At 42.7% G+C, this 21,677-nt stretch overlaps 1 protein-coding gene across 3 annotated transcripts in view; it reads left to right on the forward strand.

Annotated features, from left to right (window-relative positions):
- Positions 1 to 21,677, forward strand: part of COLEC11 (collectin subfamily member 11) — a 100,633-nt gene that overhangs the window by 67,809 nt on the left and 11,147 nt on the right. For all 3 annotated transcript variants that reach the window (XM_019520710.1, XM_019520712.1, XM_019520711.1), the window contains exons 3-4: positions 2,142 to 2,213; positions 19,052 to 19,123. In XM_019520710.1, coding sequence (XP_019376255.1) covers positions 2,142 to 2,213; positions 19,052 to 19,123 — 144 coding nt within the window. The remainder of the gene's footprint in view (positions 1 to 2,141; positions 2,214 to 19,051; positions 19,124 to 21,677) is intronic.

Raw genomic sequence — 21,677 nt, forward strand, 5'->3', positions numbered from 1 at the left:
GTTAGGGCGGCTAGGAGCTGGAACCAACTTCCAAGGGAAGTGGTGCTGGCCCCTACCCTGGGGGTCTTTAAGAAGAGGCTGGATGCCTACCTGGCTGGACTCATTTGAGTCCCATTTCTCTTTTTGGGGTTTTTTGTTGTTCTCCCGCCCTGGCGGGGGGTCGGGCTAGAAGATCTACTAGGTCCCTTCCGACCCTTAATCTATGAATCTATGAATCTATGAATCTATGAATATATAATGATATATAATACACCAATGCTATATAATACACAAAAACAGTTGGTATGACATAAATATAAACTTATAATAGTCTTCTATTTCCTCACATGCTTAATAGCTCTTCTTATACATAGGGCACATGGATATTGAAAACCACTCCTAGCTAAAAAACAATAGTGATAGGCTTTGTCAGGGATTGGTAACCCCCAACACATGGGCCAGATCATGGCACATGAGGCTCCTTTGATAATTGTGTCCATCATGACAAAGCTCTTTGACTATAAGAGGCAGATCTTGTCTCAAATAATTTGTGAAATAAAGGCAAGAAATTAGGAAGTGGGGAGAAATGTAGAAGTACCTTCTCTTGCAGACAGTCAGGCAGGTAGCTGGTAAAAGAAGGAAGAGTTGAACTCAAGTTATGCATCACTGCAGAAGTACTATAGCATACAGACACCTGACCTGGAATTAACCAAGTGAACTGGAAGCAGTCTGTGTTAGGTGTTGACTTTTCATTTGCTATTGTTTTCTTGTTTGTTTCCTATTTGAGGTTTTTTTCTTTTTTTTAACAGAAGTTTTTGGTTTTGCAGGTGTGGCTTTGTAACTCCCTCATCAAGCTGCCAAGTTATTTAGTTGGTACAGATATATAGATTACATAGTATAGAACAAAATATAATAGCTGAGGTGCCATGCATCCACATATAACTAGCTAAAGAAACCTAGATAGCCAGCATGTATGGAAGTTGCCATTTAAATGGATGAGGATGAAAACCATGTCTTGAAATTCATGAATACCGGTACAACAGATAGTAGTTCAAACTAAAGAAATTCAGAAGTCCATTGAATCACTGAGATGAAGATTAAAGATTTTCCTCCTGTAGGAACAGTTTAACATACCTACTCAGTAAAGCATTACAGAACATGCCCAAGTCCCAAGAAGTTCCTTGGTTCTTAAAGATGCTATTAGGTTCTTTATTGAACATGATTACATATGTGAAAATGTTTTGCTGAAATGTGCATACCCCGCCACCTCTTATTCCTATGATTGTCCCCCACCCCACGATGCCCCTGCTGCCAGTTCCTCCACCTACTCAGCTTCCTCCTCTTCATTACCTTCTTTTCTGCCCTGGTCCCTCCAGCCCTGACCCAGCCCAGCTGTGAGCTGCTGCCACTTCTCCCTGGCTGGGCTGGGCCCGGGGGGGCTACTGCTGCTGTTGAGTGCTTTGATCTAGAGCACAGCTGCAGCAGAAGATAAGGGGTAGGGGGCAGGGAGGGGAGCAAAATGTGAGGGGGGCAGGCTACAGGTGGAAGGCTAGTGGGGCAGGGTGTGGTAGAGGCAGGGAATGTGGGAGTGGGCACAGACATGGGTGCAAGGGGAAGGGAGGCCCATGAAAATGGGGTCCATGCTGGGGGACAGGCAACGGGAGTCATCTTAAATTCAAAGTCATCTTGGATTCAGATAAAGATGGTAGGATTGATGGGGCCAATAGACAAAGCTTGGGCCCAACCTTCAACCTTATTTGCCTAATATAATAATAGATTCATAGAAAAGTAGGGCTGGAAGGGACCTCTAGAGATTATTTAGTCCAAAACCCTGCCTGAGGCAGGATCATCCCTATCCAAATCATCCCATTGTCTAACCTTTTACTAAAACTACAAAATTGACCTTTCACAAAACTTAACTTGCCACAAGTAAATCAGGGGGACAACAGTGTTTTTCATGTAACAATTAAAAAAAAGGGTGTCACATAAGGTCAAAAGCCTTTTTTTTCTTAATGTATATGGATTTTTTTTTCCAATGGAAGAACAGAATGGAGGTGTTGGAATGATTTACAGCCTTGGCAATTCAGACTGAGACACTTCTTGGGAGTGGTGGCTCAATATGTTTTTCCCCTCTTTGTCATTCTTTCCTTTTATATTAATAGGGGAGGCTGGAGAAAAGGGAGAAAAAGGTGCTCCAGGGAGGCCAGGAAGAGTTGGACCTTCAGGAGAAAAAGGTAATTCCATTAAAAAGGATGACTATGGGAGTCGTTCCTGACAGAAAGCTACCATTCTGGGTTTTTTTATGAGGGTGGATGTTCAGAATCCTGTCTTTGATGGAATGCTAAGGCTTGTGGGGCATTTCCCAGTGCTTCACATGCTCCATTACAGCTACTACCTTTCTGGTCCAAGAGACTAATTTCAAACCCCTTATTGCAGTTTCTTGATTTGCCAGCGAGGACGATCTGCCTGACCCTGTCCTAATTCCTGCTGCCTACACAGTACCAGCTGCCTATTAGTGTGAGACATTAGCATTAGATCACAAGGCCTAATTTTCAGAATTGGGTCTCTGCTTCTGTCTGCACATATGCATGTACATGAACTTCTAGTAGGTCTAAGTACAGGCTTTTGAAAATCACAGGAAAAAAGAAAAGCATTTCAGCACTTGCTGTGTGACTTCAAGTGAGTCAGTCATGCCCTGTGTCACACTTTGGCTACCTGTAAAGGCATTATTCAAATACTTGCAGTAACAACTTCGAAGAATTGTTGCAAGTGTCATAAAAAGACAGTTTGCAAGGGGCTTTGAGATCGTTGGATGGATGGAGGTTTAGAAGCCTATAATTATTAGAGCTGAGAGAAGTTTGCAAATTCTTACATTTCAGTATCTGTCTTCAGACTTGAACAGTGAAAACTGAAAAATCAAAAGTTTGCTTGGAATACAAATTCTGACCAAAAATTCATTGAGATAGGAAAACATTTTAACATTTTGATTGAAAAGAAACATTTTGACATTCTGGGAATAAAAACAAGTTTAGTTTTGGTTTACTGAATTGAGCTTAAATGCTTAATTTTGAGACAATTCCAACATTAAACCTGCATTTCTTGATCATATAAAAATCATCAGATAAATACAACACAAGAGAAATGCTCTTCTCATTGTATTTCTGACTTGAACAGGAGGAATTACTGGATATCTCTGTCTGGTAACTCGGCTCTTGTGATGTTTTCAGTCAATTTTGTTAAGCCAAAAAGTGATAAAACCTTCAATAACTTGTTGAAAATGAACTGAAATTCTGAGCTTTTGATATTTCCCTGGACCTTGATTAGGATCAATACACATTTATTCCCTCATTTCTTCGCTTTATTCTGCAGCTAGATTATGATGTGTAGAATATCAGCAAGTCATAAAGCATTGGGTGGAATTTAGATAAAATATAGATGAGAAGAATAATTTTAATGAATCAGCCAAACTGATTTATATTATGGTATGTATTACATAATACAAGTTGTGCAATATAAGCAAAAGTAAAATACTATAAGAGATCCAGTGAAGATTACATGTTTTGTATCAAATCTTGCCTTTGAATGCATGTGAACTTCTCCACTGAAGTGGAGACCCTGAACATCTGAGGAAGAATTAGCCCTCAGATTTAGCCTAAGGGTAATGTTGTATAGGAGATTAGTTTCTTTAGGGAATTATCTGCTTTAGGGAACTCTTTAGGGACCGGAGTTCCAATGTTACATCTGGCTGTACCATTAGTTTTACAAGTGTTTGAACTGCATGGACTGGATCTTGGTTTTATTATTTTGTTCATAGACATATTGGATAAGTTTCTTCAAGATATTATAGAGCAACTTGAACCTGCAAAATACTGACTCTGGCCTTAATCTGTGAAGCACTTTACCACGTAACATTAAGCAGATGAAATTTTATTAATTTTGCCAGATTGAGGCCAGAGTCCTCATCGTCTTGCAGGATCATGGTCTAAACAAGATAATAACTCCATAGATATTGTAATATTACTTTCCATTAATATGAAATCCTTTACATTTCTGATTTAATATTAACATGACTTTACCACTCACTAGCTGCTGCTGGCAGAATTCTGTACAAAAACCCTGATGAAAGCTGTCTACTGTTGATGGTAATACATTTAAGATGTTATACATTTTGAACCAGACATTCAAACTGGACAGCTGATTCAGACTCTTTTCCCTGTTCTGCTTTAACACGATGGGAATTTGAAGAGATCTGTTAGCCTTCCTTTTGGCAAAATATATTTGAAAAGGTTTTTTGTGCTGTAATAATTTGACACATACATATCATCTATAATTTTACCAGCTTCATCTAGTAATTCTTTTGTTCCACTGAAAAATATTTTAAATAATTGTTTTCTTGCCAACTATAGATTTTTCTCTCATGTTTTAGCTTCTTACACCAATGTTCTAACCTTTACAGCTGGATATTAATTGCTACTCATTTCTCATATTTCCTTTTGTTGTAAGTAGCTCTATGTTTCTAGTTGCTTCATCACTGAACAAGTGATGCATTTTATCCAAAATTTTCATCTTCTTTGGTTGTAGAATGATGACTTTTGGGTCATTTAATAAACTCTTAAAGAATTTATTAGACCAAAGTCTTTTATCAACACCATTTAAAAATTAAAGAGGAGCTCATTTTTTCCTCCAGTTTATTTTGGCAGTCTACAACAATTTCTTTTCCTGGACTTTGATAGTTAACATAGTGATCCAGATACACTTACGATCCCCTGGTCCTGTTATCAGTAACTCTAAAAAGTAATGGGATCTTCAGTGTACCTAATTTTCAGTCATATTTTTCTAACGGTTTTTCTCTTGTTACTTTTGTTCATAATTTTTCTCAGGTTTGAGAAATTAGCCCTTTTGAAACTCCAAGTGTATGTATTGCTAGTTGGGACTATTTCTGTTAGTTCCTATTGGAAGTATCAAGGTCAGGATCACTATTCTTTAGGCAACCATCAGTTTTCAGGATGGTGAACACATAATTATTTATCATAATGAATTTCAAGATAGTTACTTTGTATTGGGTATAATTATCTTTTGTTTTGCAAAATTATAGTGTATAATTCTTAGAAACTTAAATGTTTTATTCCTGGGTGCATGAGACAGCTCACATGTCTTCCAAACTAAAGTACTTTTTAACAACACAATTTAAATATAGGTGCTTAAGGAGTAACTCTTCTTGTTATCCCACTTGAATGAGAAGTCTACAGCATATCCTTACCAATTCTTCCTTCTGGGCTTTGATAGTTAACAGAGTGATTTACATGTACTCATGGTCTTCTGGTTCTGAGTGATGATCAGTAACTCTAAAAATATAATGGTGTCTTCAGTGTAGAGTGCCACTTCACTAGTATCTTCATCATATGCTCAGTAAACAGGTTGCAAGAAGTATTTTCTTGTTCCAGTCATTGAAATCATCTCACTGGCTTTCAGTAACACTTATTCTTTTTACCAATAAGAATTTATAGTGCTTCTTGCTTGTTGTCAGACAGCTAGTTTGGTGTATGTAAAAATATCTGCTCGTTACATTTTTGTCACACTTGTTCAATTTATTGGTAACATGTTGAACTGAGTTTATACCACTGTTGCTTTTTTGCACCTTCTCCTGGCATTAATGGTTTGAGCATGTTCCTGGCAAATACAGCTTGTCTCCAACAAGATTATAGCAATGTTGCACAGAACTAAAACCAACTTGTTGTACAACCAACACTTGTTCATTCCCGTACTTTAGCTCCTTTTTAAGATTCCTGGCTTTCTATAGTTGGTTCCAATGTCTAATACCTTTGGTTGAGACTTGAGTTCAAAATCCCATTCAATCTTGGAGTTCTATGCCAAATTTTTGCTTCAGGGAGACAAGATAAGACAATGTCAGACTGCAGCCAGCAAGGCCAGCCATACCTTGTCATGCATCCAAAGGTGCATCTCAAGCCGGTCCAGAGAGGTAATACTCCCCCTCTATGCGACACTGGTCAGGCTGCAGTTGGAGTACTGTGTCCAGTACTGGGCGCTGCACTTCAAAAGGGATATGGCCAGCCTGGAGGGGGTTCAGAGGAGGGCCACCTGCCTGGTGAGAGGGCAGCAGGACAGGCCCTACGAGGAGAGACTGAGGGACCTGTTCAGCCTCAGCAAGAGGAGGCTGAGGGGGGACCTGGTGGCTGCCTACAAACTCATCAGGGGAGATCAACAGCAAATAGGTAGAGCCCTTTTCTCCCCAGCACTACCTGGGGTGACAAAGAACAATGGTGATAAGCTGATGGAGGATAGGTTTAGGTTATAGCTCAGGAGGCAATATTTTACAGTTAGGGTAGCCAAAATCTGGAACCAGCCTCCCAGGGAAGTGGTCCTCGTCCCTACCTTGGGCAAATTCAAGAGGAGGTTGGATGATCACTTGTCTGGGGTCTTGTGAACCCAGCATTCATTCCTGCCTGTGGCAGGGATTCAGGCTAGAAGATCTGTTCAGGTCCCTCCTGACCCCAGCTACTATGAAACTATGAAACTATGACATGGGCCATATATTGTTTCATCTCCTATTCTTCCTAACTTTCCCATGTTTTGTTTAGATAACTATTTTGGCAGTCCTGTGGACTATTAGAAAAGACACCACAGGTGGTCCCAAATCATAATTTGAAAACCATTATGGTTCTATTAACTATTAAGTGTAATTTCTCTTTAAATTGATTGTCCCATGCCGAGAATCTCAAAGAAAGAGAAAAAGACTATTTCATGGGTAGCTTAAATGGTTATCCCAGTGGTAGATTCAATCACAAGAAAGAAGGAAATGTAAAACAGGCTTTATGAGGATTCCAGTTTGCTATCAGCCAGTGCCTGTTTCTGTGAGAGTATAACAAGCAAATTTAAAGAGCAACACTTCAGAAGCAAATTAATCTGAGCAGTTCTAATGAGCACAGGATAATTAATATATGTGTTTCCTGGCTTTGAGATAACAAACTTTTATTTCTCAGGAGAACACATAGGCTTTACTAGATATTGATAAGTAGTCTGTCCTGTGCAGTGTTTACAAAAAAGGACATGGAGTCTTGTTTATACATCATGTGATATCTATCGACTAAATACATGTCTGCTTCATTTCAGATACAGCTGCTTGGAATGAAATATTAAAAGTAGTAAGAGCAGCTCTGAGTGTTCAGTCCTCTGGTGTGTTATGTCTTTATCACAACCCCAGATGAAGAAGCCCACTTTCAGATAAGCTTAGTACGGGCAGAGCAGGCTAACACTTTTTGTTGAACCTGGAGTTTTTGGGAAAGGCTTCTTCTGTATGTTGGGTATGAAGAAGACTGCAAGTAGCATGAGTAACTCTCTGAAGTAATAAGCTGAGGCATTAAAGTGTTCATGGAACCTTTAATACTTCCCATGAGCTGAAGCAATTTCAAAGATAGAACTTTTTTCAACTGATTGCACAAGACTGTAGAGATTACTTTTGTTTTTCCGCTTGGATAGTGTAGAATAGGAGGAAATTGCCTGTAGTCCCCTGTAAGGATTCTTAATGCATTAGTAATTGTAAATATAATTTCTTTTGCAACTTTTGGTCCTCTTCTCTAATTGTGCTTGGCGCCTAAGTGCCAAGATTTGTGCTTGGCGCCTAAGTGCCAAGATAAAAGATAGTTAGGGAATTCTATTGGTGGCTAATGCAGGAATGGCATTGGTTATAGGATTTGTCATACTGAATCACACCAAGGGGCAAGTAGCTTATTTCCATGAAATACTTCACAGGAATATTCCAGGAATATGGAGTCTGACCTTCCTCTCCACTTCAGTGCATCTACAAATATCTCATTGTGTGAAACTGTCACAAGGGATGACAAGCATTTCTTCTGATGCATTGGCAATTAGTTTATGTCCTGTTGTATGATGTCTAATTGTATTTTAAGATAAGGATAATGACTAAAAATCATAATGTCAGTCATAGAATTATCCAGACTTAAAAAAAATGGATCCAAAGCCTGGTACTGTCATGGGTATAATTTAGAAGTGGGGAGTCAGGGCTCATAAGCCAGGGGTCCACAATAGTGAAACCCCAGAACAGGGCCAGATTAACCCTTTAGTGGGTCCTAGGCAAACAAACTTGTGAGCCCTGAACTGGTCAAGACCCCCATCCCCATCTTGGTGCTGCTGCCTACTGGGAGCAGGGCTCATTTGCTGCTAGGAAGCAGCCGCTGTGGCAGTGAGGCTGATGGAGGAGAGGGGAAGGGAAGGGAGGTGGATGGGGCCATTTGTGTCACTGCAGTAGTGGCAAGGACTCGGGTCCCCCCACAGCTCAGGGCCCTAGGTATTGTGCCTAGTTTGCTTATGCATTAATCTGGCCCTGCCCCAGAAGCCAGAGCCACAATGGAGTCACAAGGCAGAGCAAGGCAGAAGGAGCCCACATAGAAAGACCTACAAATCTCATTGCTGGGACAAGACCCCAGAGGAAGTGGGAGGGTTTTTATAGACCTCCCATCAAGGGTTTGTGGCTTCTATTGGTTTCCCTGGGTCCCTTGGTTTTCCACTGGAAACTTCACAGGAGGGTCCAGGTTGGTTAACTGGCAAGCTGCTGTGTGGCACTGCAGCCCAAGTCTCTGCCCATGAGTATGGAAGACACAGGTTCAGGATATAGGCTGGCCACCCATGATCTAGTCCATCCTCCTGTTCAAAGCAGGATCATCCTTGACTAAATCATCTCCTGCTTTTAAAAATTTCCAAGTATGGAGACTCTACAGCCTGTCTGGGTAGCCTGCACTAATGCTGAGCAAATACATAGTGAGAAAGGTTTTAATATGAAACCTAATTTTTCCCTGATGCAATGTGAGACCACTGTTCTTTGTCCTATTCCATAAGGCTACAGAAAGTAGTGTATTTCTATATCTTTATAACCACCTTTCAGATGGGTGGTTGTAAAAACTTTTATGAAATACTCCATCACTCTTCTCTTCTCCAAGCTAAACAGGCCCAGTCCTTTTAACCTTTCCTCATAAGTCCTGCTTCCCAGACCTCTAATAATTTTATTGGTCTTTCTAATCGGTCCATATTGTTTAAGTGAGGGGTCAAAACTTGGCAATAGTACTCCAGATGAGGCCTCACTAGTGCTGATCAGAATGGGAAAATCACTTTCCTTGATTTGCATGGGATGCAAATAGAGCCCAGTATGTTTTTGGCTATTTTTTTTGCAACAAAACACATTATTGGCTTATATATTTCTTATGGTCTACCGTAACCCCCAGGCCCTTTTCTGCAGTATTGCAGCCTAGCCAATCATTCTCTAATCTGTATTTGTGCATGAGATTTGCTTCATCTCAAGTGCAGGACTTTGCAATTATCCATACTGAATTTCAACCAATTTGATTTTGGACCGTTTCTTGAGGTTATCAAGGTCATTGTGGATGTTATCACTACTCTTCAGAGTGTCTGCAAATCCACCCAGCTTGGTGTCATCCACAAATTTACTAAGCGAGCACTCAGTCCCATTATCCAAATCATTAATGAAGATGTTGAACAATACTGGACCCAGGACAGACCTTTGGGGGACCTAACTTGATACCTTCTCCCAACTTGACATCAAACCATTGATAGCTGCTTGTAGAGCTCTATCATCCATCTTACAATACTTTCATTTAAACTGTATTTCCTTACTAAGAGAAAGGATAACCCCCTCAGTCCCCCTCAGGATGGAGTCTCCCATGACAAACACCTTACGTTTTGTCTTGGGGAGAGCAGGGGTGGTAGCTGCAGTTGAGCCTATGTTGCCAGAGGGAGCTGGCAACTCAGCAGGCTCTGCTGGAGCAGTAGGAGTTGATCTCCTGCTCACAGTCTCTGATGGCATGCAGTCTCTGGACTGTGGCCTGGAGCTCCTCTAGCTGGCACGCCAGGGACCCCAAAAGTGAGCAGACCCCACAAGAGGAGGTGGCCATGCTCCTGGCCACCAGAGCCTGAAAAAGGGACAGGCAGCCCCTGCAGCCGAGAGCCAGGGGCTCCATCTGGGTGGCCATTTCTGAGGTGCCAGAGGAGGGGGCCGCAGAGCCTGAGGGGACCCTCGGGGTGTGGCACATACCCATCCACGTCATGCCACTGGTAGGCTGGCTACGGCTGGGACTGTCTACCTTGGGGGGTTTGCAGGCAGGGTCTCGGGCCCTCCCGCACACCCTCCTGCATAAACTCCGTGCTAACTCACGCGCCGGTAGACAAGTGCACTTGTTTGCGCAGCCTGTTCGCGTGGCTCCCTGGGGGGCTGGGTGAAGTAGGGGCCTGGGCGAGGCGGGACCTGGCCCGGCTCCACTCAGCTGCCTCCTCCCTCTCACTAAGGGGTTAACCCCCTCCCACCATGGGCCCTGCTTGCCTCCGGCTGTGCTGGGGGTCGGCGGCGGGCTTCGCAGTTGCTGGGGGGTCTCTGGGGGGCTTCGGGGGAGTGGAGGCACAGTGGGCTTTCACCCGCGCATCTCTCGCTGCTTCAGAGCCTAACTGAGTGACCTACAGGGTCACTCAGGCTGTGAAACAATGTGAACCTGTTCAGCCTCCACAAGAGAAGGCTGAGGAGGGATCTAGTGGCCTGTTACACACTAGTCAGAGGGGATCAGCAGGTACTGGGGAAGTCCCTGTTTCCCCGAGCACTGCCAGGAGTGACCAGGAATAACGGTCACAAGCTGGCAGAGGGTAGATTTAGGCTAGATATCAGGAGGCGCTACTTCACTGTCAGGGCGGCTAGGATCTGGAACCAACTTCCAAGTGAAGTGATGCTGGCTCCTACCCTGGGGATCTTTAAGAGGAGGCTAGATGTACACCTTGCTGTGGTCGTTTGACCCCAGTACTCTTTCCTGCCATGGCAGGGGGTCGGACTAGATGATCTACTCAGGTCCCTTCCGACCCTAGAAACTATGAAACTATGAAACAAGTTTTTTTCAGTTAAAAACCAACACTTAATGTGTTATAGATAAGTCCGTTGATGGCTAAGGAGGCTGACCCTAGAGCTGACACTCTCTGGCAGACACCACAGGTGGTGGTTAAAGGGAGGATTGAACTGCAGATTTCTCAGTTTTGTTTCCTTGCTTCTGTTTCTATTGTTTTTCTTCCTTGAGGATGAGAAGGTTTTCCTCAAAGTCAGATGCATCTTCTCTCACAAGGTGTCACCATGTAGCCCTGTCCCAGGCTAGTTTTCTCCAATTTGTGATGTCAATGCCACACTTCTTAATGTACACCTTGACGGTGTCCTTGATGCTTTTCCTTTGGTCTATGCATGTTCTTTGTCTTTGGCTGAGTTGGGAGTATAGCAGTTGTTTTGGGAAATGTACCTCAGGCATATGCACACAATACCCTGCCCATTGCAGCTGATGTTGAATATTCACCATACTGGTGGTGTTAGTGTCAGTGAGGACACTGGCATTTGTGTTACAGTCCACCCACTTTATGCCCAGGATCTTCTGGAAGTAGCGGTGGTGAAGGCATTCTAGGCTTTTCAGGTGGTCCCTGTAGGTCGCTCAAGCTTCACAGCCATAGGGAAGAATTGGGGCTATTACAGCCTTATATAATAGGAGCTTTGTTTGAGACATTATGTTGTGATCATTGAACACACAATGACACAGTTTTCCCAAGGCAAAGCTGGTAGGGCTGTGTGAAACAGCATCAGTTTGTTTCGACTTCTGTTTCGCCGTTTCAAAGGGACAGTGTTTGCTTTTGTTGTTTTGAAGCACTGTTCTGTCTCATTTAGTTGCAACCATTTTGCTGTTTCAATGCTGTTTTTGACATCTTTCAATGTTTCATCCATAGGCTATAATGGGGAATCATGAAAATGCCTATAACTTTGTCATTTCTTTCCTGATCTGAATGAAAACAGCAGGAATGGTAGCCCCTGTGGAGGCCACAAAGCCTGTCAAGTTTCAAGGAGATAGGTTCAGGGGTTTCTGGGAAACTGCACCTCAAACTGTTCAGAGCAAAACTCATGTCACTTTTAGGTTTGAAGGCACGGTGGTGGTGGTGGTGGGGTGAAAACAGCAGGCATGGTAGCCCCTGATGAAGCCACAAAGCATGCCAAGTTTCAAGGAGATTGGTGTAGGGATTTCTGGGAAACTGCACCTCAAGGTGCTGACAAGCAAAACTCGTGTCACATATGTGTGTTAAGGCAGAGTGGGGTGAAAACAGCAAGCATGGTAGCCCCTGCTGAGACCATGAAGGCTGCCAGGTTTCAAAGAGATAGGTTCTGGGGTTTCAAGAAGATAGGTGCATATGTGCTGATGCTGCTGAGCTGCTGAAGGACACAGCTCAGTAAACTGACCCCAAGGCACAGAGAAACCTCAGTTCAAACAATGCTTTTTATACCGTTTTTCTGTCCCTCTCCCAAAGCACTGGGATTGGAAGAGACCTCAAGGAAGGATCACAGTCACTGGCCAGCTACGTGTCAATATCAGAGCAGTGCTTCTCCTTCTTCCCTGTCCTTCTCCTTAATTCCTGTTTAGCTGCAAGCAAGCCCGGGTTCGAAACTTGAAACATTTTGAAACTTTCAAAACTTTCAAGTGCCCCTATTTCATTTCAAAGCTGTTTCAAAGCCTTTCATTTTGTTTTGATTCTGCTGTTTCAAGCTTGAAACGTGTTGAAACAACTTTGAAATGAAACACCCGTTGAGATTTTGCACAGCTCTAAAAGCTGGCACATCGGATCCTATACTAGATCTCCTCATTGATGTTAGCCTTCTTTGCGAGAGGGCTGCTGAGGTATCAAAGTGTTCAACATTCTCCACCTCCTGTCCTTCAATGAGGATCTTTGCTGGGGGAGTTAACTGGCCTGGAGCAGGCTGGTGAAGCACCTTTGTTTTTCCTATGTTAAGGGATACCAGGCACTGGTCTGCTTGAGTGAAGAGGTTAAGGGCTGTTTGTAGGTCCTCCTCAGTATGTGCAATGATGTTGATACACTGCAGGGTGTGCAGGTGCCTCATATTTTGTAGGTAGTGCCTTATATTTTGTTATTTCTAATGTGAGTTATTGTTTAACTGTTGTATATTGTATGTAATTTTACCTGTCTTGTTGAATCCCTTGTTGATACCCCCTCTGTGGTTTGCCAGTATTTATTTGCTGTTCACCAATATTTATTTGTCAGTTATTTGGACTTTCCTGTGCTTACCTGTTTCAGATCAGTTACTTACTGTGCTGGGTTCGAGGCCATTGGTGGTGGTATAATTTCCTAGTCACCAATGATAGAATATAGCCACATACGTAAAGTGTATATATTTATTAATATCACTTTTTGGGTTTTGTGTGTGTGTGTGTGTGTGTGTGTGTGTGTGTGTGTGTGTGTACATGCATATAGTTAAGCTATTTTTGTCCTGGCCTGACTCTATACCAAACAGTGGGAACAGGCCAATATTACATATCCCTCTCACAGCACTCCTGCCTGGCCACCCATCCCTTCTGTTTGGAGAGGGGAGAACATATTCAGGTGCACCTGGGTTACATTAGGATGGTGATAAATTTCTCTGGGCAGCAAAACTGATAAAATCTTCCATAGAGCCTCAGAGTTAACAGAACTGAAGGCTTTGTGTCCTGGCTTTCCTGATTTTTTCCCCCTGCATGCCTGTGTGATACTCTAAAGCTCTTCCCAAGCTAATTTTTCCGCTTGTGGACAAATTTCCACATTTGTAGGATTTGTTCTTGAATTCCAACTCACTTGAGTTCACTATTTACCCAGGCTAGCCTCCTGCTGCACTTCCTATTTGTTTCTTTGAATTGGGATAGCTTGCTCCTCTGCCTTTTAATATGGCCTCCTTAAGGTACAATCATCTCTCTTTGACTCCTTTTCCTCTCAGACTTGCCTTCCAGGTGATCCTGCCAACCAGTTTCCTGAGTTTGTCAAAGTCTAGTTTCCTTAAGTCCAGCATCTTTATTTTCCTTCCTTCCTTTCCTTGGGATATTGAATTCTATTAGTTTATGGGCACTGTCACCCAATTCCCTTCCACTTTCACATCTTCAGTCAATTCTGTCCTGTTTGCGAGCAGTAAATCAAGAAGAGCTATCCCCTAGCTGGCTTCTCCAGCATCTTTACCAAATGTTATCTCAATCACAGTCCAAGAACTTCATGGACTGCCCACATATTGCTCTGTTATGCTCTTCCTTTGAGAAGAAGTCAGTGTTGGTTTTTAACTGAAAAAAACTTGTAAACCACATTGTTTCACAGTTTCATAGATTGTAAGGCTGGAGAGGACCTTGGAAGATGATCGGGTCCAGCCCCCTTCACCAAGCAGGAAAGATAACGGGATCAGGTGACCCCTGCAAGGTGTCTGTCCAGTCTCCTCTTGAAGATTTCCAGGGTAGGTGATTGCACCACCTCTGGAGGGAGCTTATTCCAGTCTGGACACCCTGACTATGAAGAGTTTTTCGTAATGTTGAGCCTGACTCAATCTTCCAGGAGTTTGTGGCCATTACTTCTGGTTTTCCCCTTGGGTGCCCTGGTGAACAGTTGCTCACTGAGCACTTGATGTACTCCCCTAGTGTAGTGGTAAGCTGCTACCAGGTCCCCTCTCATAGATTTCATAGGCATTAGGGCTGGAAGGGACCTCGGAAGATCATCGAGTCCAGCCCCCCGCCCAAAGGGCAGGAAGTCAGCTGGGGTCATAGGATCCCAGCAAGATAAGCATCCAATTTACTTTTGAAGGTGTTCAGTGTAGGTGCTTGAACCACCTTCGATGGCAGGCCGTTCCAGACCTTGGGGGCTCAGACAGTAGAGAAATTCTTCCTTCTGTCCAGCCTGAAATGGTCTTGCAGTAGTTTATAACTGTTTGACCTTGTCATCCCTTGGGACGCTCTGGTGAACAAACGTTCCTCCAGATACTTTTCCTCAGGCTGAAGAGTCCCAGCTCCCTCAGCTTTTCCTTGTATGGCTTGCTGTGTAAGACTCTGGTCATATGGGTGGCTTTTCTTTGGACTGTCTCAAGCTTGTCCATATCCTTATTAAAGTGTGGTGCCCAGAACTGGATGCAGTATTTCAGCTGCGGTCTCACCAGTGCTGAGTAGAGCAGAAGAATCACCTTGTTGGCTTTGCTGGAGATACATTGATTGATGCATGCCAGGGTACTTTTTGCCCTAGTGGCTACAGCATTGCACTGCTGGCTCATATTCATATCGTGGTCTATTATTACCCCCAGGTCCATTTCATTCGTGGTGCTAGTCAGTTTGGTGCCATCAAACCTGTAGGTGTGTTGGGGGTTGCTCGTCCCGAGGTGGAGCACTTTACATTTCTTGATGCTGAAGTTCATCAGATCCCAATCCACCCAACTTGCTAGCCTGCCTAAGTCTGCCTGTATCTGTAGCCTGTCTTCAAGTGTGACCACGCTTCCCCATAACTTGGTGTTGTCTGCAAACTTGGCCAGTGAGCTCTTCACCCCCACGTCAAAATTGTTAATAAAGATGTTGAAAAGTAGTGGACCAAGCACTGACCCCTGCAGGACACCATTTCCCACTTCTTGCCAGGATGACACAGATTCATTCACTATGACTCTCTGGGTTCTATTCTGTAGCCAGTTTCTCACCCACCTGACTGTCTTGGAGTTAAGCCCACAATCCTCCAATTTTTTCATGAGGACATTGTGGGATACTAGATCAAAGGCCTTTTGGAAGTCAAGGTATACAATGCCAACCTGCTCTCTCATGTCCAGGTGGAAAGTTACCTGGTCATAGAAAGAGATGAGGTTGGTAAGACAAGACCTGCCCACAACAAAGCCATGCTGGCTGTCATTCAGAATCTTACTTTCTGCAAGCTTATTGCAGATAGACTCCTTGATGAACTTTTCTAGGATTTTCCCTAGGATGGAAGTTAGACTGATTGGCCTATAGTTATCTGGATCCTCCCTCCTGCCCTTCTTGTGGATGGGCACAACACTGGTCTTCTTCCAGTCCTCAGGGACTTCTCCAGAGTGCCATGGGTTTTGGAAGAGTTTTGCCAGGGGTTCCACAATGACTTACACCAGCTCCTTCAGCACTCCCAGATAAAGATCATCCGGTCCTGCTGACTTGTATACATCTGATTTTTTTAATTGGTCATACACCAATTGTACAGCAATAGTAGGAAGGTGATTATCCCTACCATGCTCATCCTCTACTCTACCTGGCATGGTTTTTCCCTTGGTCCGGTGAAAGACCGAGGAGAAGTAGTCATTCAGGAGTTCAGCTTTCTCCTGGCTACTGGTAACCAGTTCCCCTGAATTGTTCAACAAATGGCCCCATGATCCCATTTATTTTCCTCCTGTTCCCTGTGTACCTAAAGAAGGACTTTTTGTTGTTCTTGATTCCCATTGCTAATCTAAGTTCAGTCACTGCTTTAGCCTGTTTTATCTGTTCCCTGCAAATGCGGGCTATCATGGAATAGTCCTCGTTGGGGCCTGACTTGAGCTTCCATTGTTTATAAGCCTCATTCTTCTTTCTTAAGAGAACCATGATTTCCTTGTTTAACCAAGAGGGCTTTCTAGCCCTGCTGTTTGTTACCTTTTCTCCACATAGGAATTGGACTTCCTTTGTGCTTCAAGGACCATGTCCTTAAGGAACAACCACTTTTCATGAACACCTTTTGCCTTCAGTCCCTGGTTCTGCAGCACTTATCCTACTAGTGACCTAAGCTTGTTGAAATTTGCATTTTTGAAGTCCAAGACTTCAATTTCTGCTATCTGATTTGTCTGCCTTACAACGGACAGTGAACCTGATGGTTTCATGGTCACTGTTGCCCAGACATCTCTCTATATTTAAGTCAGTCAGAAGGTCATCTCTTTTGACCAGGACCAAGTCTAGCAGAGCGTCACCTCTGGCTGGCCCATGCACCTCCTGAGTCAGAAAGAGCTCCTCAACACAGGTTAGGAAAGATTATGACCAATCCAACTTGGCTGTGTGTTCCTCCTAGGAGATGTCTGGATAATTAAAATTGCCCAGGATGACTACATCATGTGCACGTGTGGCCTCCGTCAATTCTTGGGTGAACTCCAGATCGAATTCCTCCCCCTGGTTTGGTGTCTGTAGTATACATCTACAGTTAGGTCTCTCACTGCCTCCTCCGCAACTTGACCCAGAGGGTTTCAAGATGTTCATTTTTGGAGCCAATGTCGGCCTCCAAGGAAGTGTACTGTTCTTTCAGATAGACAGCAACACCTCCGCTTTTCTTCCCCGCTTGGCCCCTTCTATGCAGGATATACAAAGAGTACAAAGAGGCTTGAAAACTAGAGGACAGCTAGCCTGCTGGCCTCTGCAGTCCCTGGAATTGAGGGCTTAGTAGCAGTAGGAGGAAGAGGAAGAAATATGGTTCTTGTTTAGTACTATGCCTATTACTATGGATACTCAGGACTGCCTTGCTGACCTAGTAAAATGATCAGCACGCAACAATGGCTAGTTTTGAAAATGTTTTGACTACTAGTATAGATGGAACCAAACTATCTTCAGCACTCATTGGAACACAGCATTATAATTTCCCATTCTTCACCAACAATGAATTCAAATTCTATTGACACAGTCTGTGTCAGTAGAGTAATTCTGTATTGTGTTGGTCAAGGAGTGTGAAGACTCACATTTGAGACCTATTAGCCAAAATAGGTCATAGTCACACAAAATAGGCCAAATTCAGCTCTTGGCTATTTAGGGTGGAATTTGGCTGTTTCCTGCGCCTGCTCAGTAAGAACATCAATAATGGATTAAATCTACCCTAGTGATAAATGACATAACAGAGACCTTCTGAAGTAGATCTCAGATAAATTGGACTAGCATTTATGCTATAGTAATTTTTTTTTCTGATAACTGTGATTTCCATTCTTCAGCTTAGTTTGTATGATTTGTGTTGGTAAAGTCTAGAGCAGAGGTACTCAAACTGTGGTCTGTGGACCACCACTGGTCCGGGAGCTCCATTCAGGTGTCTGCAGAATGGTTGTGGAACAATCAAGAATTTCTGTACTTGTAAGGTAAGACTACTGATATTAAAATATTAGTTGTGTGCTTCGGTTTGTAGAACAAAAAAAGTTTATTAAGTGGTCTGCTGAGACCCTCAGCAATTTTCACTTGGTCTGTGAAAAAAAAGTTTGAGAACCACTGGTCTAGAGAATACCTTTTCTGATGCAACTTTTCTTCCCCATATGGTGTTTTAATATTCTGTTTACATACACAAGAGTACAATCAGAAAAAGAGGGACTCAAAGACAAAGAAAAAGTAATTTTTTTTCTTTTAGAGTCCTTATACATAATGGGAGACCTGGGCAAATACTGAAAGGAGAAAATTGGAAATTATTGCAGCCTGGTTGATAAATTATATTGCCTTTGTAAGGTGCATGTTTATTCTTTTGTTCATTAAAAATTGCTGAGGAAGATCATTTTCTAGCGGCTCATTTACTACAGCTCTGCTTTAAAGTACTGTATGGTATCTTCATTAAAATTAATAACATTTTCATTCCTGCTCTGAGTTGCCAACTGTGCGCATGCGGAATTGCGTGTATCTAGAGGGCAAATATAAGGCTTTCAGTGCTGCTCATTAATGCAAATTTCAAATATTTAGAATACAAGATGAAAGAACAAATATGCACATGCCTTGGCTGTAAACAGGACCCAAAGCCCAAACTCTGCCCTCAGTTACACTTATGCTACTTCATTAGATGAACTGGTCTACTGTACTTGGAGCCTCTTAAAATCTGTAATGGAGTTGGACTTCATTTGGGGTTTTTCCTTCCTCTTAACATTACTTTTGCCAAATAAGAGTCCTTTAGAAGCTTCTTTAGCTTTACAAGCTTTTTTCATGGCTCTTGGTCAAATTCTGTTTTTATTTACACCAGTGCATTCCACCAGAGTAAAAGTTTCTGTAAAGATTAAAGATACTTCTGTGTTTTTTTCATAGCAGGCCATGGATAAGGAATAGGGTGGTTTCCTGGAGTTGGATTAATCTTGGGATCAATAAGTTTATCTGCTAAGGAATTGAAGAAAATTTTCCATAATATTTGATTCCACTTGCTATAGAAATTGCCAGTGAAGTGCATCTTAGGATCTGAATAAACAGAGAAGGTTTTTAACTTGTGTCTTTGATCTCTATGTTATGTTTAGGAGAGATGGGGGACAAAGGACAGAAGGGCAGCATAGGCCGACATGGAAAAATTGGTCCCATTGGTTCAAAAGGTATGTTTGATATAATCCTTTCTTCTTTCTTTGTGGCTTTTCTTGAGAAGAGTCCAGTGCTTGGGTAAAATTAATCTGAAGGTTTCAGGGTTTATCACAATAGATAGTAAGTCCTATAATTATATCACACACTCCAATCAGTCAAATGAAGCAGATATCTGAACTTGTTACTTTATAATCTGACACACATCAGTAATGAGTTCTCCAGAACCTTACCTGTGGCTAAATTAAAAGACTTTTAAAATTTCTGAGTATGGATATTTAGAAGGGAGCAAGAAGGAGTGGAAAGATTGTTTTTTGCTTAAACTGCAGGAATCATGGTATCTGAAATCCCACAGACTTCCAAAATCCACAGATTTGGTCAAATCATGTTGGCCAGAATTTTCAAGTTTAGTTAGGCACCTAATTTAAGGCACCTAAATTCAAATATAGGTTTGTAAATTAGGAAATCAGAAAAAGATGGCTGAAAAGGACCTCAAGAGGTCATCTAGTCCAACTCTCTTCTCAAAGTAGGATCATCCATGACTAAACTGAGGAAAAGCAGCCTTCAGTGGTGAAAGAACAGGTTAGGGACTATTTAGAAAAGCTGGATGTGGACAAGTCCATGGGGCAGGATGGAATGCACCCAAGGGTGCTGAGAGCGTTGGGTGATGTGATTACAGAGCCCCATAGGCCATCATCTTTGAAAAATCATGGCAATCAGGAGAAGTCTCAGATGATTGTAAAAAGGGCAAATGTAGTGCCCATATTTAAAAAATGGAAAAAGGAGGATTCAGGAAACTACAGACCCATCATCCTCACCTCATTCCCTAGAAAAATCATGGGGCAGATCCTCAAGGAATCCATTTCTAAGCACTGAGGCAAAGAAAGTGATTAGGAACAGTTAGCATGGATTCACCAGGGACAAGTCATGCCTGACCAACCTAATTGTCTTCTATGATAAGATGACTGTCTCTGTGGATGTGATATACCTTGATTTTAGCAAGGCTAAAACCTTAATACAGTCTCCCACAACATTCTTGCAGGCAAGCTAAGGAAGTATGGGTTGGATGAATGGACTGTAAGGTGAATAGAAAACTGGCTGGTGCATTGGGCTCAGAGGGTAGTAATCAATGGCTTGTTGTGTAGTTAGTAGTTGGTATCAAGTGGAGTGCTCCAGGGGTTGGTCCTGGGGACGGTTTTGTTCAATGTCTGCATCAACAACCTGGAAGATGATACAGAGTGCACCCTCAGCAAGTTTGCAGATGACACCAAGCTGGGGAGAGTAGTAGATACATTGGAGGGTAGGGCTAGGATTCAGAGTGACCTAAATGAATTGGAGGATTGGGCCAAAAGTAATCTCATGAGGTTCAACAAGGACAAGTGCAAAGTCCTGCACTTAGGACGGAACAATCCCATGCACCAGTACAGGCTGGGGGCTTACTGGCTGGGCAGCAGCTCTGCAGAAAAGGACCTGGGGGTTACAGTGTACAAGAAGTAGCGTGCCCTTGTTGCCAAGAAGGCTAATGGTGTCCTGGGCTAATTGGTAGGTGTGTTGCCAGTAGGTCAAGAGAAGTGATTATTTCCTTTTATTCTGCACTGGTGAGGCCACATCTGGAGTACTGTGTTTGGTTTTGGGCCTCCCACTACAGGAAGGATGTGGACAAATTGGAGAGAGTCCAGGAGAGGGCAATAAAAATGGTGAGCGGCTGGGACACATGACTCATTAGGAGGGGCTGAGGGAACTGGGCTTATTTAGTTTAGAGAAGAGAAGACTAAGGGGGGGGGGGCTTTAATAGCAGCCTTCAACTACCTGAAGGGTGGTTCAAAAGAGGATGAAACAGAATGAAACAGAAAGAGAATGTTCTCAGTGGTGGCAGGTGACAGAACAAGGAAAAATGGTCACAAGTTGCAGCAAGCAAAGTTTAGGTTAGATATTAGGAAGAATTTTCTCATAAGGAGGGTATTAAAACACTGGAACAGGTTACCCAGAGAGTTGGTAGAATTTCTATCCTTGGAGGTTTTCAAGACCTGTCTAGACAAAGCTTTGGCTGGGATTATCTAATTGGGAATGTTCCTGCTTTGAGCTGCGGGTTGGACTAGATGATCTCATGAGGTCTCTTTCAACCCTAATTTTCTGTAATTTTATGGTGCTAGACAACTCCAGACAAGTATTTGTCTAACTTGATTTTAAAACCTTCCAAGGATGGAGATTTCACAGCCTTTCTGGGTAATGTGTTACAGTGCTTAATCACCCTTATAGTGAGGAAGTTCTTCCTAATATTCAACCTAACTTTCCTTTGCCGCAATTTAAGACTGTTATTCCTTATCCTTTCTCCTGAGGCCACAGAAAGTATTGTGTTTTCATCCTCTTCATAACCAGCCTTCAGGTATTTGAAGACTGTTATGAGACTCCCTCCCCCCACACACACTCTTCTGCAAACTAACTAAATAAAGTAGTCTGAATTTTCAAAAGTGCTGCTTCCCCCCAGGTCCTATTGACATCTTTGGTTCTGTGAAGTACTTAGGCAAGAGCTGAAATAAAGAACAAGGCACAGGACAGAGCGAGAATTGT

The sequence above is a fragment of the Gavialis gangeticus genome, unplaced genomic scaffold (genome assembly GCF_001723915.1).
Source record: "Gavialis gangeticus isolate Ggan-Ray unplaced genomic scaffold, GavGan_comp1, whole genome shotgun sequence".
Taxonomy (NCBI): Eukaryota; Metazoa; Chordata; order Crocodylia; family Gavialidae; genus Gavialis; species Gavialis gangeticus.